This window comes from Danio aesculapii, chromosome 12, assembly GCF_903798145.1.
Source record: "Danio aesculapii chromosome 12, fDanAes4.1, whole genome shotgun sequence".
In the NCBI taxonomy this organism is placed as follows: domain Eukaryota; kingdom Metazoa; phylum Chordata; class Actinopteri; order Cypriniformes; family Danionidae; genus Danio; species Danio aesculapii.
Genome location: NC_079446.1, coordinates 3,848,497 through 3,860,461, shown reverse-complemented (window position 1 = coordinate 3,860,461; position 11,965 = coordinate 3,848,497). Strand labels below are relative to the sequence as shown.

General features: G+C 39.1%; 1 protein-coding gene and 1 long non-coding RNA gene across 2 annotated transcripts in view; one reads left to right on the top strand and one right to left on the bottom strand.

Annotated features, from left to right (window-relative positions):
* The window catches only part of tanc2b (tetratricopeptide repeat, ankyrin repeat and coiled-coil containing 2b), a 260,476-nt gene that overhangs the window by 232,944 nt on the left and 15,567 nt on the right, over positions 1-11,965 (top strand). The window contains 7 exon segments of the mRNA XM_056469097.1: positions 401-570; positions 3,312-3,919; positions 6,665-6,773; positions 6,889-7,011; positions 8,018-8,254; positions 8,522-8,965; positions 11,776-11,869. Coding sequence (XP_056325072.1) covers positions 401-570; positions 3,312-3,919; positions 6,665-6,773; positions 6,889-7,011; positions 8,018-8,254; positions 8,522-8,965; positions 11,776-11,869 — 1,785 coding nt within the window.
* LOC130238196 (uncharacterized) lies at positions 7,623-8,683 on the bottom strand. The gene is made up of 2 exons (XR_008838612.1): positions 8,495-8,683; positions 7,623-8,235 (listed from the first exon to the last, which is right to left on the bottom strand). It is a non-coding gene; the product is annotated as an uncharacterized LOC130238196 (long non-coding RNA).

The following is an 11,965-nucleotide window of genomic DNA, read 5'->3' as shown; positions in this document are numbered from 1 at the left end:
CTAGGTACAGCAGAGGGTTAGCAAAAACACTTAAAAGGATTTCTAAATAAATAATTAAGCTATTTAGATGAACATTATGTATTGCATATACACTCACCGGCCACTTTATTAGGTACACCTTACTAGTACTGGGTTGTGCACCCTTTTGCCTTCAGAACTGCCTTAAGGCAGTATTTTCTTATATATTTTCTTATATTTTCTAGACCTGGTAAGAACTCTGCAGCTCGATTTTGTACTAGCTGAAGTTTGTTAATAGAGGATGCTGGCCAGCCAGCGAACAGAGCATTACAGCAATCCAGCCTAGAAGTCATTTATAACTATATCTTAGTAGTTATCATTGATGTGAACAGACCTTTAGTGTATCATTAAAGGATCGTGTGTTGTTGGTTTTTATCTTTAGAGAGGAAGATCACTCCAGAGGAAGATCTCATCATTCTCATTGACGGTCTGAATGAGGCCGAGTTCCACAAACCAGACTATGGCGACACCATTGTGTCTTTCCTCTGTAAAACCATCAACAAGTTTCCAGCCTGGCTCAAACTGGTGGTGACTGTCAGAACATCCCTGCAGGTAAACACCCAAACACATATCATTTGGATTATATACAGATGAAGTCAAAATTATTATCCCTCCTGTGATAATAATTTTGGGGCCCCTAAGATGTTTAGGGGGCCCCCAAGATGTTTTGACATGCCCTGACATATGTGCTTATTTCAGCTACTTATCACATGGCCAACATATATTTTTTGTATTCAGCACAAACTGTGCTACAATAATATGTGAGAAATATAGGCATGTGCCGGTATCACATTTTCATGCTGCGATTAATTGATTGAGCTTTTATCACGGTATACGGTATTATCACGATATTGTAATTTTACTAGAGAAACTGGTAAAAAAACACAAATAACTTCAGTTGCATCAACTTAGTAACTTTAATAACTTTTTAATTAACTAAAAGTACTTCAAACATTTAAATACAAATAAATATAAATAAAACAATACACAATATAAAAGTAAACTTGAGCAATTATATCAAAGTGAATGTGCAAAGGGAAACCGTCTTCGATCAGCAATCCCTCTGCATTTTTTTGGAACCCAAAATATTTCCAAACCTCTGACTTTACCCTTTTTGAAGGGGTATAAATTGTCGGCAGCGTTCCTCCTTCCGCCATGCTTCTTCTTCGTGTGAGGATTAGAGAACGGAGGCAGCGGCAGCGCGCACTGTGTGCACACAGTGCTTCTACATGCGGGGATTGTTTACATCAGAGTGCGCATCAGTTATACGCAGCATATACGCAGTGTTTCTTCAAGCGGTTGATGAAAAATAAGCTAAGGCGCGTTCTAAGAATATAAATTCGGATCTATTATTTTTCACTGTATTTTGAAGTGCCCGCGATAACAATATCGTGCATATTCATTACCGTGATTTATCGCATTACCGAATACCGGCACAAGCCTAATGTACATGCTTGCATTATTTAGAAAAAACATATTATGAGTGGTTAGTAAGTTTTGGAGGAAAAAAAATAGCTGAAATAAAGTCCAAAAAAACACTTGTAGGCTGGAATGTTTACTTCATAACTTTGTAAAAATAATTTTGTTCTCTCATTCAAAGAAAACATTACAATGATTTACAATTTCTTAAGTTTGTTTTGGGTGATCTCAGCTCTATGCGTGAGTGACAATGGTCATGAATAATTCACACCTTGAGAGACAAAAGACACTCCCCCACTCACCCATCAAAGGCATTGTAAAGCAATGTCCAGCTGCAAAAGCTTGCTTTATGATCATGTAAACACTGGGTAAATAATGTACAGTGCTCGGCATATATAAGTAAACCCCTAGCATAATTTTTTTAAAGAACCATTTTAAGGTCAGTATTATTAGCCCCCTTAAGCAATATCTCTTTTTGATGGTCTACAGAACAAGCCACTGTTATACAATGACTTACCTAATTACCCTAACTTGCCTAATTAACCTACTTAAGCCTTTAAATGTCACTTTAAGCTGTATAGAAGTGTCTTGAAAAATATCTAGTCAAATAGTATGTGCTGTCATCATGGAAAAGATAAAAGAAATCAGTTATTAGACATTAGTTATTATAATTATTATGTTTAGAAAATGTGTGGAGAAAAACCTTCTCTCTGTTAATTAGAAATTATGGGAAAAAATACAAGTGGGCTAATAATTCTGGAGGGCTAATAATTCTGACTTCAACTACAGTATATATTAATATACTAACACCTTCCGTTTGCCTTTCAGAATTGATTCTTAATTTTACGAGAATATTTTTCTAATTGTAAAATATAACAGTGCACATAGAATACAGTTTAATTATTTAATATTTAAAATTAAACATTTAAATTTGTACAATTTGGTTTTCTGTTTTCTCCCCAATCTATTCAGCCAATCTCCAGGTCTGAGGGAAGCAATTTTAGCTTAGCTTAGCATAGGTCATTTAATCAGATAATTAGCGTCTTGCTCAAAGATGACCAAAAAGTTTTGATAATTATTATCAAAATAATTCAAGTTTGACTCTTCTGTAGTTACTGTGTGTACAAAGACTGACGGAGAATGAAAAGTTGCTATTTTTATGGCTGGAAACTATACTCATTTGGCATAATAATGAAGAAACTTTGCTCCTCTACACTCAAAAAAATAATTTATTTTGCTTGTTCAAACTACTTATTTAAAATTAGCTGAATCAACATAATTCTTGAGATTTCATTGAGACAACTTAATTTGTTTATGTTCAATCCACATAAATTTGTTCAAGTGTTAAGTTAACTTAATCAACTTGTGTTGGGACAACATGAATTAATTGTGTGGAACCCTGCATTTTTTATAGTGTACCATGGTTGCAGCAGGCACAATTCTAACTGGTGGTGCAAGTGTAGGGCTTGGTGCTTGGTGAGGACTATTTTCTGGTGTTATATAATATTGTTGTGCCTTTATTGGGTATTTTTGTCATTTTTGAAATGCTAATGGTCTAATCAGATTCCATGCTATTCTATGCTATTCTATTCCATTCTATGCTAAGCTAAGCTAAATATGCTCCCGCGAAACCCGAAGAATGGCTGAATGGATTCAAAAATGGTAAAGCTAAAGAGTTTAACTCTAGGGGAGTTGTAAAATTTCCAATAAAAGTGCTGTGTTTCTTTTGCCCTCTGGTTGTTTTCGGTCATTTTAGACCAAAAATGAATGTTAATTACTGCATAAATATTAATAATGATCACAAAACCCTTTCATAATTGAAAATATTATATAGGATAATATTATTAAACAAAAATCTCACCTCTTCTGTCCAGGAAATCACCAAACCTCTGCCATTCCACCAAATCTCTCTGGACGCTCTGGAGGAAAATGACGCCATCGATCACGACCTGCAGGGCTACATCCTTCACCGCATCCACAGCAGCGCCGAGATCCAGAACAACATCTCTCTGAACGGCAAGATGGACAACAGCAGCTTCGGCAAGCTCAGCGCCCACCTCAAGGCCCTCAGTCAGGGCTCCTTCCTCTACCTGAAGCTCACCTTTGACTTGATTGAGCGCGGATACCTGGTGCTCAAGAGCTCCAACTACAAGGTGGTCCCGGTCAGTCTGGCGGAGGTCTATCTGCTACAGTGTAACATGCGTTTCCCCACGCAGTCTTCTTTCGAGAGGGCTCTGCCGCTGCTTAATGTGGGCCTGGCTTCACTGCACCCACTTACTGATGAACAGATCTACCAGGCTATCAACGGCGGTTCCGTCAAGGGGACTCTGGACTGGGACGACTTCCAGCAGAGGATGGAGAACCTGTCTGTGTTTCTGGTGAAGAGGCGGGACGGCACGCGCATGTTTGTTCATCCGTCTTTTAGAGAGTGGCTCATATGGAGAGAAGAAGGAGAGAAGACCAAGTTCCTCTGTGATCCCAGGTTTGACACTGTTTTGTTGAAATGGCAAATTTGAGGTTCAACCCTTTCACGCATACAATCTCACTGGTGTGATCAGCCTAGGTTGGTTCCTGAAGTGTACAATAACTTTGTGGTGATCAGTCTAGGCTGGTTCTTGAAGCATACAATTACACCGGTGTGATCAGTCTAGGCTAGTTCCTGAAGAGTACAATAACATTGGTGTGATCAGCTGGTTCCTGAAGCGTACAGTAACATTGGTGTGGTCAGTCTAGGCTAGTTCCTGCAACATACAATAACATCGCTGAGATCTGCTGGTTCCTGAGGTGTACAATAATGCCGGTGTGATCAGTCTAGGCTGGTTCCTGAACCATATAATAACATCTGTGTGATCAGTGTAGGCTGATTCCTGAAGTGTATAATAACATTGGTGTGATCAGTCTAGGCTGGTTCCTGAAGTGTATAATAACATTGATGTGATCAGACTAGGCTGGTTCCTGAAGTGTATAATAACATTGATGTGATCAGACTAGGCTGGTTCCTGAAGTTTATAATACCATTGATGTGATCAGTCTAGGTTGGTTCCTGAAGTGTATAATAACATTGATGTGATCAGACTAGGCTGGTTCCTGCAGTGTATAATAACATTGATGTGATCAGACTAGGCTGGTTCCTGCAGTGTATAATAACATTGATGTGATCAGACTAGGTTGGTTCCTGAAGTGTATAATAACATTGATGTGATCAGACTAGGTTGGTTCCTGAAGTGTATAATAACATTGATGTGATCAGACTAGGTTGGTTCCTGAAGTGTATAACAACATTGATGTGATCAGACTAGGTTGGTTCCTGAAGTGTATAATAACATTGATGTGATCAGACTAGGTTGGTTCCTGAAGTGTATAATAACATTGATGTGATCAGACTAGGTTGGTTCCTGAAGTGTATAACAACATTGATGTGATCAGACTAGGTTGGTTCCTGCAGTGTATAATAACATTGATGTGATCAGACTAGGCTGGTTCCTGAAGTGTATAATAACATTGATGTGATCAGACTAGGCTGGTTCCTGAAGTGTATAATAACATTGATGTGATCAGACTAGGCTGGTTCCTGAAGTGTATAATAACATTGATGTGATCAGACTAGGTTGGTTCCTGAAGTGTATAATAACATTGATGTGATCAGACTAGGCTGGTTCCTGAAGTGTATAATAACATTGATGTGATCAGTCTAGGTTGGTTCCTGAAGTGAATAATAACATTGATGTGATCAGACTAGGCTGGTTCCTGAAGTGTATAATAACATTGATGTGATCAGACTAGGCTGGTTCCTGAAGTGTATAATAACATTGATGTGATCAGACTAGGCTGGTTCCTGAAGTGTATAATAACATTGATGTGATCAGACTAGGCTGGTTCCTGAAGTGTATAATAACATTGATGTGATCAGACTAGGCTGGTTCCTGAAGTGTATAATAACATTGATGTGATCAGACTAGGCTGGTTCCTGAAGTGTATAATAACATTGATGTGATCAGACTAGGCTGGTTCCTGAAGAGTATAATAACATTGATGTGATCAGACTAGGCTGGTTCCTGAAGAGTATAATAACATTGATGTGATCAGACTAGGCTGGTTCCTGAAGTGTATAATAACATTGATGTGATCAGACTAGGCTGGTTCCTGAAGTGTATAATAACATTGATGTGATCAGACTAGGCTGGTTCCTGAAGTGTATAATAACATTGATGTGATCAGACTAGGCTGGTTCCTGAAGTGTATAATAACATTGATGTGATCAGACTAGGCTGGTTCCTGAAGTGTATAATAACATTGATGTGATCAGACTAGGCTGGTTCCTGAAGCATATAATAACATTGATGTGATCAGACTAGGCTGGTTCCTGAAGAGTATAATAACATTGATGTGATCAGACTAGGCTGGTTCCTGAAGTGTATAATAACATTGATGTGATCAGACTAGGCTGGTTCCTGAAGTGTATAATAACATTGATGTGATCAGTCTAGGCTTGGTTCCTGAAGTGTATAATAACATTGATGTGATCAGACTAGGCTGGTTCCTGAAGTGTATAATAACATTGATGTGATCAGACTAGGCTGGTTCCTGAAGTGTATAATAACATTGATGTGATCAGACTAGGCTGGTTCCTGAAGTGTATAATAGCATTGATGTGATCAGACTAGGCTGGTTTCTGAAGCGTATAATAGCATTGATGTGATCAGACTAGGCTGGTTCCTGAAGTGTATTATAACATCAATGTGATCAGACTAGGCTGGTTTCTAAAGCACATAATAACATCGATGTGATCAGTCTAGGCTAGTTCCTGAAGCGTACAGATATGTTAAAAAGTTAAATCTGCATGTAATGAAATTTAATGTTTATTTTGAAATTCACAAAGGTTTGTTACTGCTTGAGGGTGAGTAAATTATGCATAAATTTTTAATTTTGGGTGAACTATCCCCGAACATTTAATTTGTGCCTGTAATTTACTCCACTTTTTTAAAAAGATGAAAAAAAAAATTGTAATCTTAAATCAAAGTCTGACCAATTGTTTCCGCTCTGGAATGGTATTCCTTCCTCTGATGATGTCAGTTTGATGGATTAGGTGAAATCTGCTTAACCACGCCCCTCCAACTGTTAGTTTGCTGTGAGTAAAGATGAGTAGAGGAGCAAAAAATAAAACTCCGCTCCCTCTATACAGTATTCTGTTTCAGGTGAATTTTTTATTATTTATTTTTTCTTGAAGGAATGGCCACACTCTTCTGGCTTTCTGGTTCTCCAGACAAGAAAACAAACTAAATAGGCAGCAGACCATTGAGCTGGGTCACCATATCCTGAAAGCACACATTTTTAAGGTAAGGGTGTTATGCAAGTATATATATATCATAATAAAATTCCATAATGCCTTTTTTTGCAGGTAATGCTTTCTTGCATTAAGCCTTTTCATGTTGTTGTCATCTTATACTGCAGGGCCTGAGTAAGAAGGTTGGGGTTTCTTCATCTATTTTGCAAGGGCTGTGGGTGTCGTATAGTACAGAGAGTTTATCTACAGCTCTATCATCACTCAGAAACCTATACACACCCAACATAAAGGTACCCCAACATTTACTTTTGTTTACAATTGACACTGGTACATCAGCGATAACACACCAAATGCCTCATATCCGAATTTCAATCTTAGAATACAGACTATTACATTGTTATTTTTTGTAATTTGATGCAATACAAAGTATAGCTTTATAAATGTACATACATTTTAAAAAGAATTTCAATGTTATAAACTTTATTAAACCTTGTGTGCTGTTAATGGTGTTTTCATCCATTCAGGGATGATTTTTGAGTCTTAATTTGGCCACGACTTTATCTGTTTCAGCAAATGGAATGACGTTTGGTGACAAATCTTATTTTGACACATAGTTTGGGAAAGTGCTTTGATTTTTGGGCAAATTTTTGGCAAAATTACTACCCGTTCATAATGTTGATGTCTGTTTTTTTACTCATTGACTTCCATTATAAGGACATTTTTTGATGACACCATATAATCATGCATTCATGGCTTTCCCTGTTGGAAGGAGGTACAATTTGTCATTTCAAAGTCATCCATAAAATCAAATAATTATCTCAGCTCTCAGAACATAGTAAGTGTATTTCTGCACACACACACACACACACACACACTATAATCTGCTGTTTTACTCCACAGAACTCCATATGAAAGCCAGAAACGTTTTTGCACAGGTCTGTCTAAAGAGTTAATGCTGCCAACTGATGATCAACAGTAAAAATTGTAAAACTTTACCTCTTCCCAACAGAGAAACCACCAATAATTAAAAATGCATGATTATATGCTGTCAAGACTTTGCAATCAGAAGATGTCGTTATAATGGAAGTCAATAGGGGTAGTCGATTTGAGGTTTAATAATAATATAATTATCAATCTATTAATAATGCTGTTTAAAAGGACTTAAGATTCTCATGGCCATTAAAAGTTTCTTGTCAAAATTATCCATTGTTTGCAGCAACCAGCATTCTTCAAAATATCTTCATTTTTGGGTGAACTGTCCCTTTAAGTTAACATAATGTGTGCGATTGTGTTCAGGTGTCCCGGCTGCTGATCCTCGGCGGTGCGAATGTTAACTACCGCACGGAGGTGCTGAACAACGCTCCGGTGCTGTGTGTTCACGCTCATCTGGGTTACGCAGACATGGTGAACCTGCTGCTGGAGAACGGAGCCGGTGTGGATTCGGCATCTGAGAGCGGACTCACTCCGCTGGGCTACGCCGCTGCCGCCGGACATCTCAGCATCGTCACCTCACTCTGCAAGAGGAAAGCAAAGGTACACCAGTCTCTGAACTGTAGAGTAGATAACATTTGACTAGAAAATTTTCAAGATACTAGTATTCAGCTTAAAGTGGCATTTAAAGGCTTAACTAGGTCTAGGTGTAGACTAAATATTGCCTAAGGGGGCTAATAATATTGATTATAGGAAATTCTGTGAAAAATTCCTTGCTTTATTAAATATCATTTGGAAAATAATTGAAAAAAGTAACTGGAGGTCTAATAATTCTGACTTCACCTGTATGTCTTTCTGTCTTCTCCATAGCTGGACCACTTGGACAAGCATGGTCAGTGTGCGCTGGTGCACGCAGCTCTCCGAGGACACCTGGACGTACTCAAGTTCCTCATTCATAACGACTGGGGTCAAGCTCACCTCCAAAGCCCCTCCCCCACACAGTCCCAGGACACGCCCTCTCCCGTCTCTCAACCACAGGCCACGCCCTCCCCCACCCCGCCAGATGCAACGCCCTCTCCCACTCAGGCCACGCCCACAGACTCTCCACCCTCCGGCCCCGAGCAGCAGGAGGATCCAGCGGAGACGCCTCAAGAAGAGCAGCAGAATCAGGAAGAGTCTCCAGAAGAGATTGAAGAACAGACGCTGGAGGACACACAGACTCAGCGCTCCACGTCTCCATCATCTGTGAGCTTTAATAAGAGCATCGCCGTCCAGCAGGCCCTTATAGCTGCCGCCAGCATGGGTTACACTGAGGTAAAGTCCTCTTGGTGTCACTGTTTCTGTTTCTTCTTTTTACTTATTGACCTTATACTATAATGTGGAAGTATGCTAGTTTTTGCGATTGTTTTAGAACTTTGGATTCAGTTTCCTACGGGAGAAATGACTAGGAATAATAAACAACAAAAAAAAGCGATCAAACTACTCCCTCTACAAACATGTGTGTTTATCACTATACAGACAAAGTAGAATATAATAAGAAAACATCAGTTTGCAACACCAAGCAGCATAACGAGCTGTTTTTAACGTCTAAAAATCAATAAAAAGAAAAGATTCCAATGGCTGCGCCCGCTCATACGTGAAGAATAAGGTCAATACAATTTTCCAAAAATGTACAAATATCACACATTTTAGAATATTACTGTACATTTTAAGATATAAACAGGGAAAAAGGAAAGTAAACAAGGATCCAAAATGATTTAGAATATTATTGACCTCCAAAAATATTTTTATATTTAAAGGGCACCTATGATGAAAAATCAGTTTGGACAGACATATGTGCATGTATGGTGTATAGACTGTCATATTGGGGTGATATAAACACACCCAGTCCTTTTTTTTTTCAATTTCGCAACATAAAAACGGTGGACCAATTGGAGCGGTTTTCAGATCGACCGCAACTTTACGTAGGAGAGCGGTCCCCCCGCCCACCGAATTGATTGACAGCTGCGCGCATTAACATGTCCGGTAGTCACGTGCATAATCATATCAACAAGAGAGGACGAGCGCAAAGCAGCCGGGAATAAAAGGTCTGTTCAGTTTGCTAGGTTCATCAATCATCATCAAACGTGATCAAGAGTGAGTTTCACAAGTTTAACATGTTTTAAAACAGAGCATGTGTGTAATGAATTACAGCGATTTAGCTTAGCTTTACTTCATCAACACAGAACAATTATAAAAGACGCTTCAATCCCAGTTTGTGGACGTTAAATCAGGTTTATTTTGTACATTAATATAACAGATATCCACACAGCAGTGGAGATTAACCTGTATCCTGTCACATTTGCGTGCAAAAAGAGTGCAAAGCTAAACGCGCTCTGTCTGTCTGTGTTTGTGTGTGTGTGTGTGTGTGTCTGCTGCGGTGTGTGTGTGCGTGTGTATCTGTGTGTGCGCGTGTGAACTTTGTAACGACATTGTGTGTGACTCATCGATGCAACTGCACAACAAACACTCGTTGGTAACGTTCTTACTGTAGTATTTCTCACAAACGCTACGTGAGATCTGCTTCCTTTAAGTCTGTCTGTTGTCTGACGCAGCCGAGGGAGGAGATTAAGACACGCAGAAGGGCACGTAGAAACAGTGGGAGGGAAGGACTAGCCTTAAAAGCGCAGTACGACAAAACAGCCCCCTAGTGCAAAAATGTATAAAGTAGAACCTTGTAAAAGGTATAATGAAAAATCTGATGGGTGTTTTGAGCTGAAACTTTACAGACACATTCTGGAGACGCAAAACACTTATATTAAATCTGAAAAAAGGGCTAACCTAGGTGCCCTTTAAAACAAGTGAAGTTTTTTGTGGGTTTTCACCTTTAATGGACAGGACAATATAGAGTATTGACAGGAATGCATGGGGAGCAGAGAGAGGGGAAGGATCGGCATAGAACCGCAAGGCAGGAATCGAACTCAGGTGCATGTGTCGACGCACTAACCACTACACCACTGGCGCCAACAAAACAAGTGAAGTTTAATAAACTAATTTCGAGAGGAGCATGTGCTCACATTAGCTCACATTAGCTAATCACGATCCTCCAATCAAAGGATCCCAAGTCACTATATATATATATATATATATATATATATATATATATATATATATATATATATATATATATATATATATATATATATATATATATATATATCGTCATTTCCTTTCTACAACTATCTTCATCTGGAAGAAACCCCCCTCCTCCCCTTTCCTCCACCTTTATCCAGAAGGGGCGGCACGGTGGCCCAGTGACTAGCACTGTTGCCTCACAGCAAGAATACCAATGGCGTTGGGTCTTCACAGGGCCATCTGGTATTTCTGTGCAGAGTTTGCATGTTCTCCCCAAGTCCACGTGGGTTACCCTTGTGTTCCCTGGTTTCCTCCCACCGTCCAAATAGGCTTTATATTATAGCCAAAAATAAGTCTTTTTTTCTAAATGTCTTACTCTAAGGAAGTTCACCTTAGACTCAGCAGCGGAGGACTTTTGAGATCGACCTTTCGCCCTGCGAAAGGGAGGGAGCCCTGAGCCCGAGGATCCCTTGAGCTCAGGGCTCTCTCCCGGGACAGCATGCCAAACAAGCTTCGTATAAATCATGAGCTAAGTGTGAATTGTAATTAAACTAAAAGTTCACCCAAAAAACTAAACATTTGTGCCAACCAGAACAATTGTTTAAAAGCCTGGTCACATGAGCTGTCACACAGTAGCAAAGTATGTGAAAATCCTATTTTAAATAAGCAGCAAACATCATTTTCTGAGTGTAGGACCAGATTCACTAATTCAATTCATGTTTATTTATACAGCACTTTTACAATGTAGATTGTGTCAAAGCAGCTTAACAGCTCTAGTAAAGTCCAGATTTCAGAGTCCTGAAGTTCAGTTTAGTTCTGTTCGGTGTGGTTTAAATTTCACTGCTGAATGTTCAAACACTGAAGAGCAAATTTATCGAGCTCCATAAGTATAAGCTCCATTCATTATCGTCCCATGCCTAGCCTGGAAGTGTTTTGTAAAAACTGCACATACAGTATGGTCACTCTGTCATATACTACTATTACTAATTGTGTGTGTGTTTGTCTTTAAGATTGTGTCTTATCTCTTGGACCTGCCTGAGAGGGATGAAGAGGACACTCAACGCGCACAGATTAACAGCTATGATACCCTGTGGGGTGAAACCGGTAAATGAGACTATTTATCATGTTGTAAATGTGTTCTGAAAGAGTCTAAAGTGACTAATTTATACCGCTTTAAATATACTGGTTTTGAGCACTGCT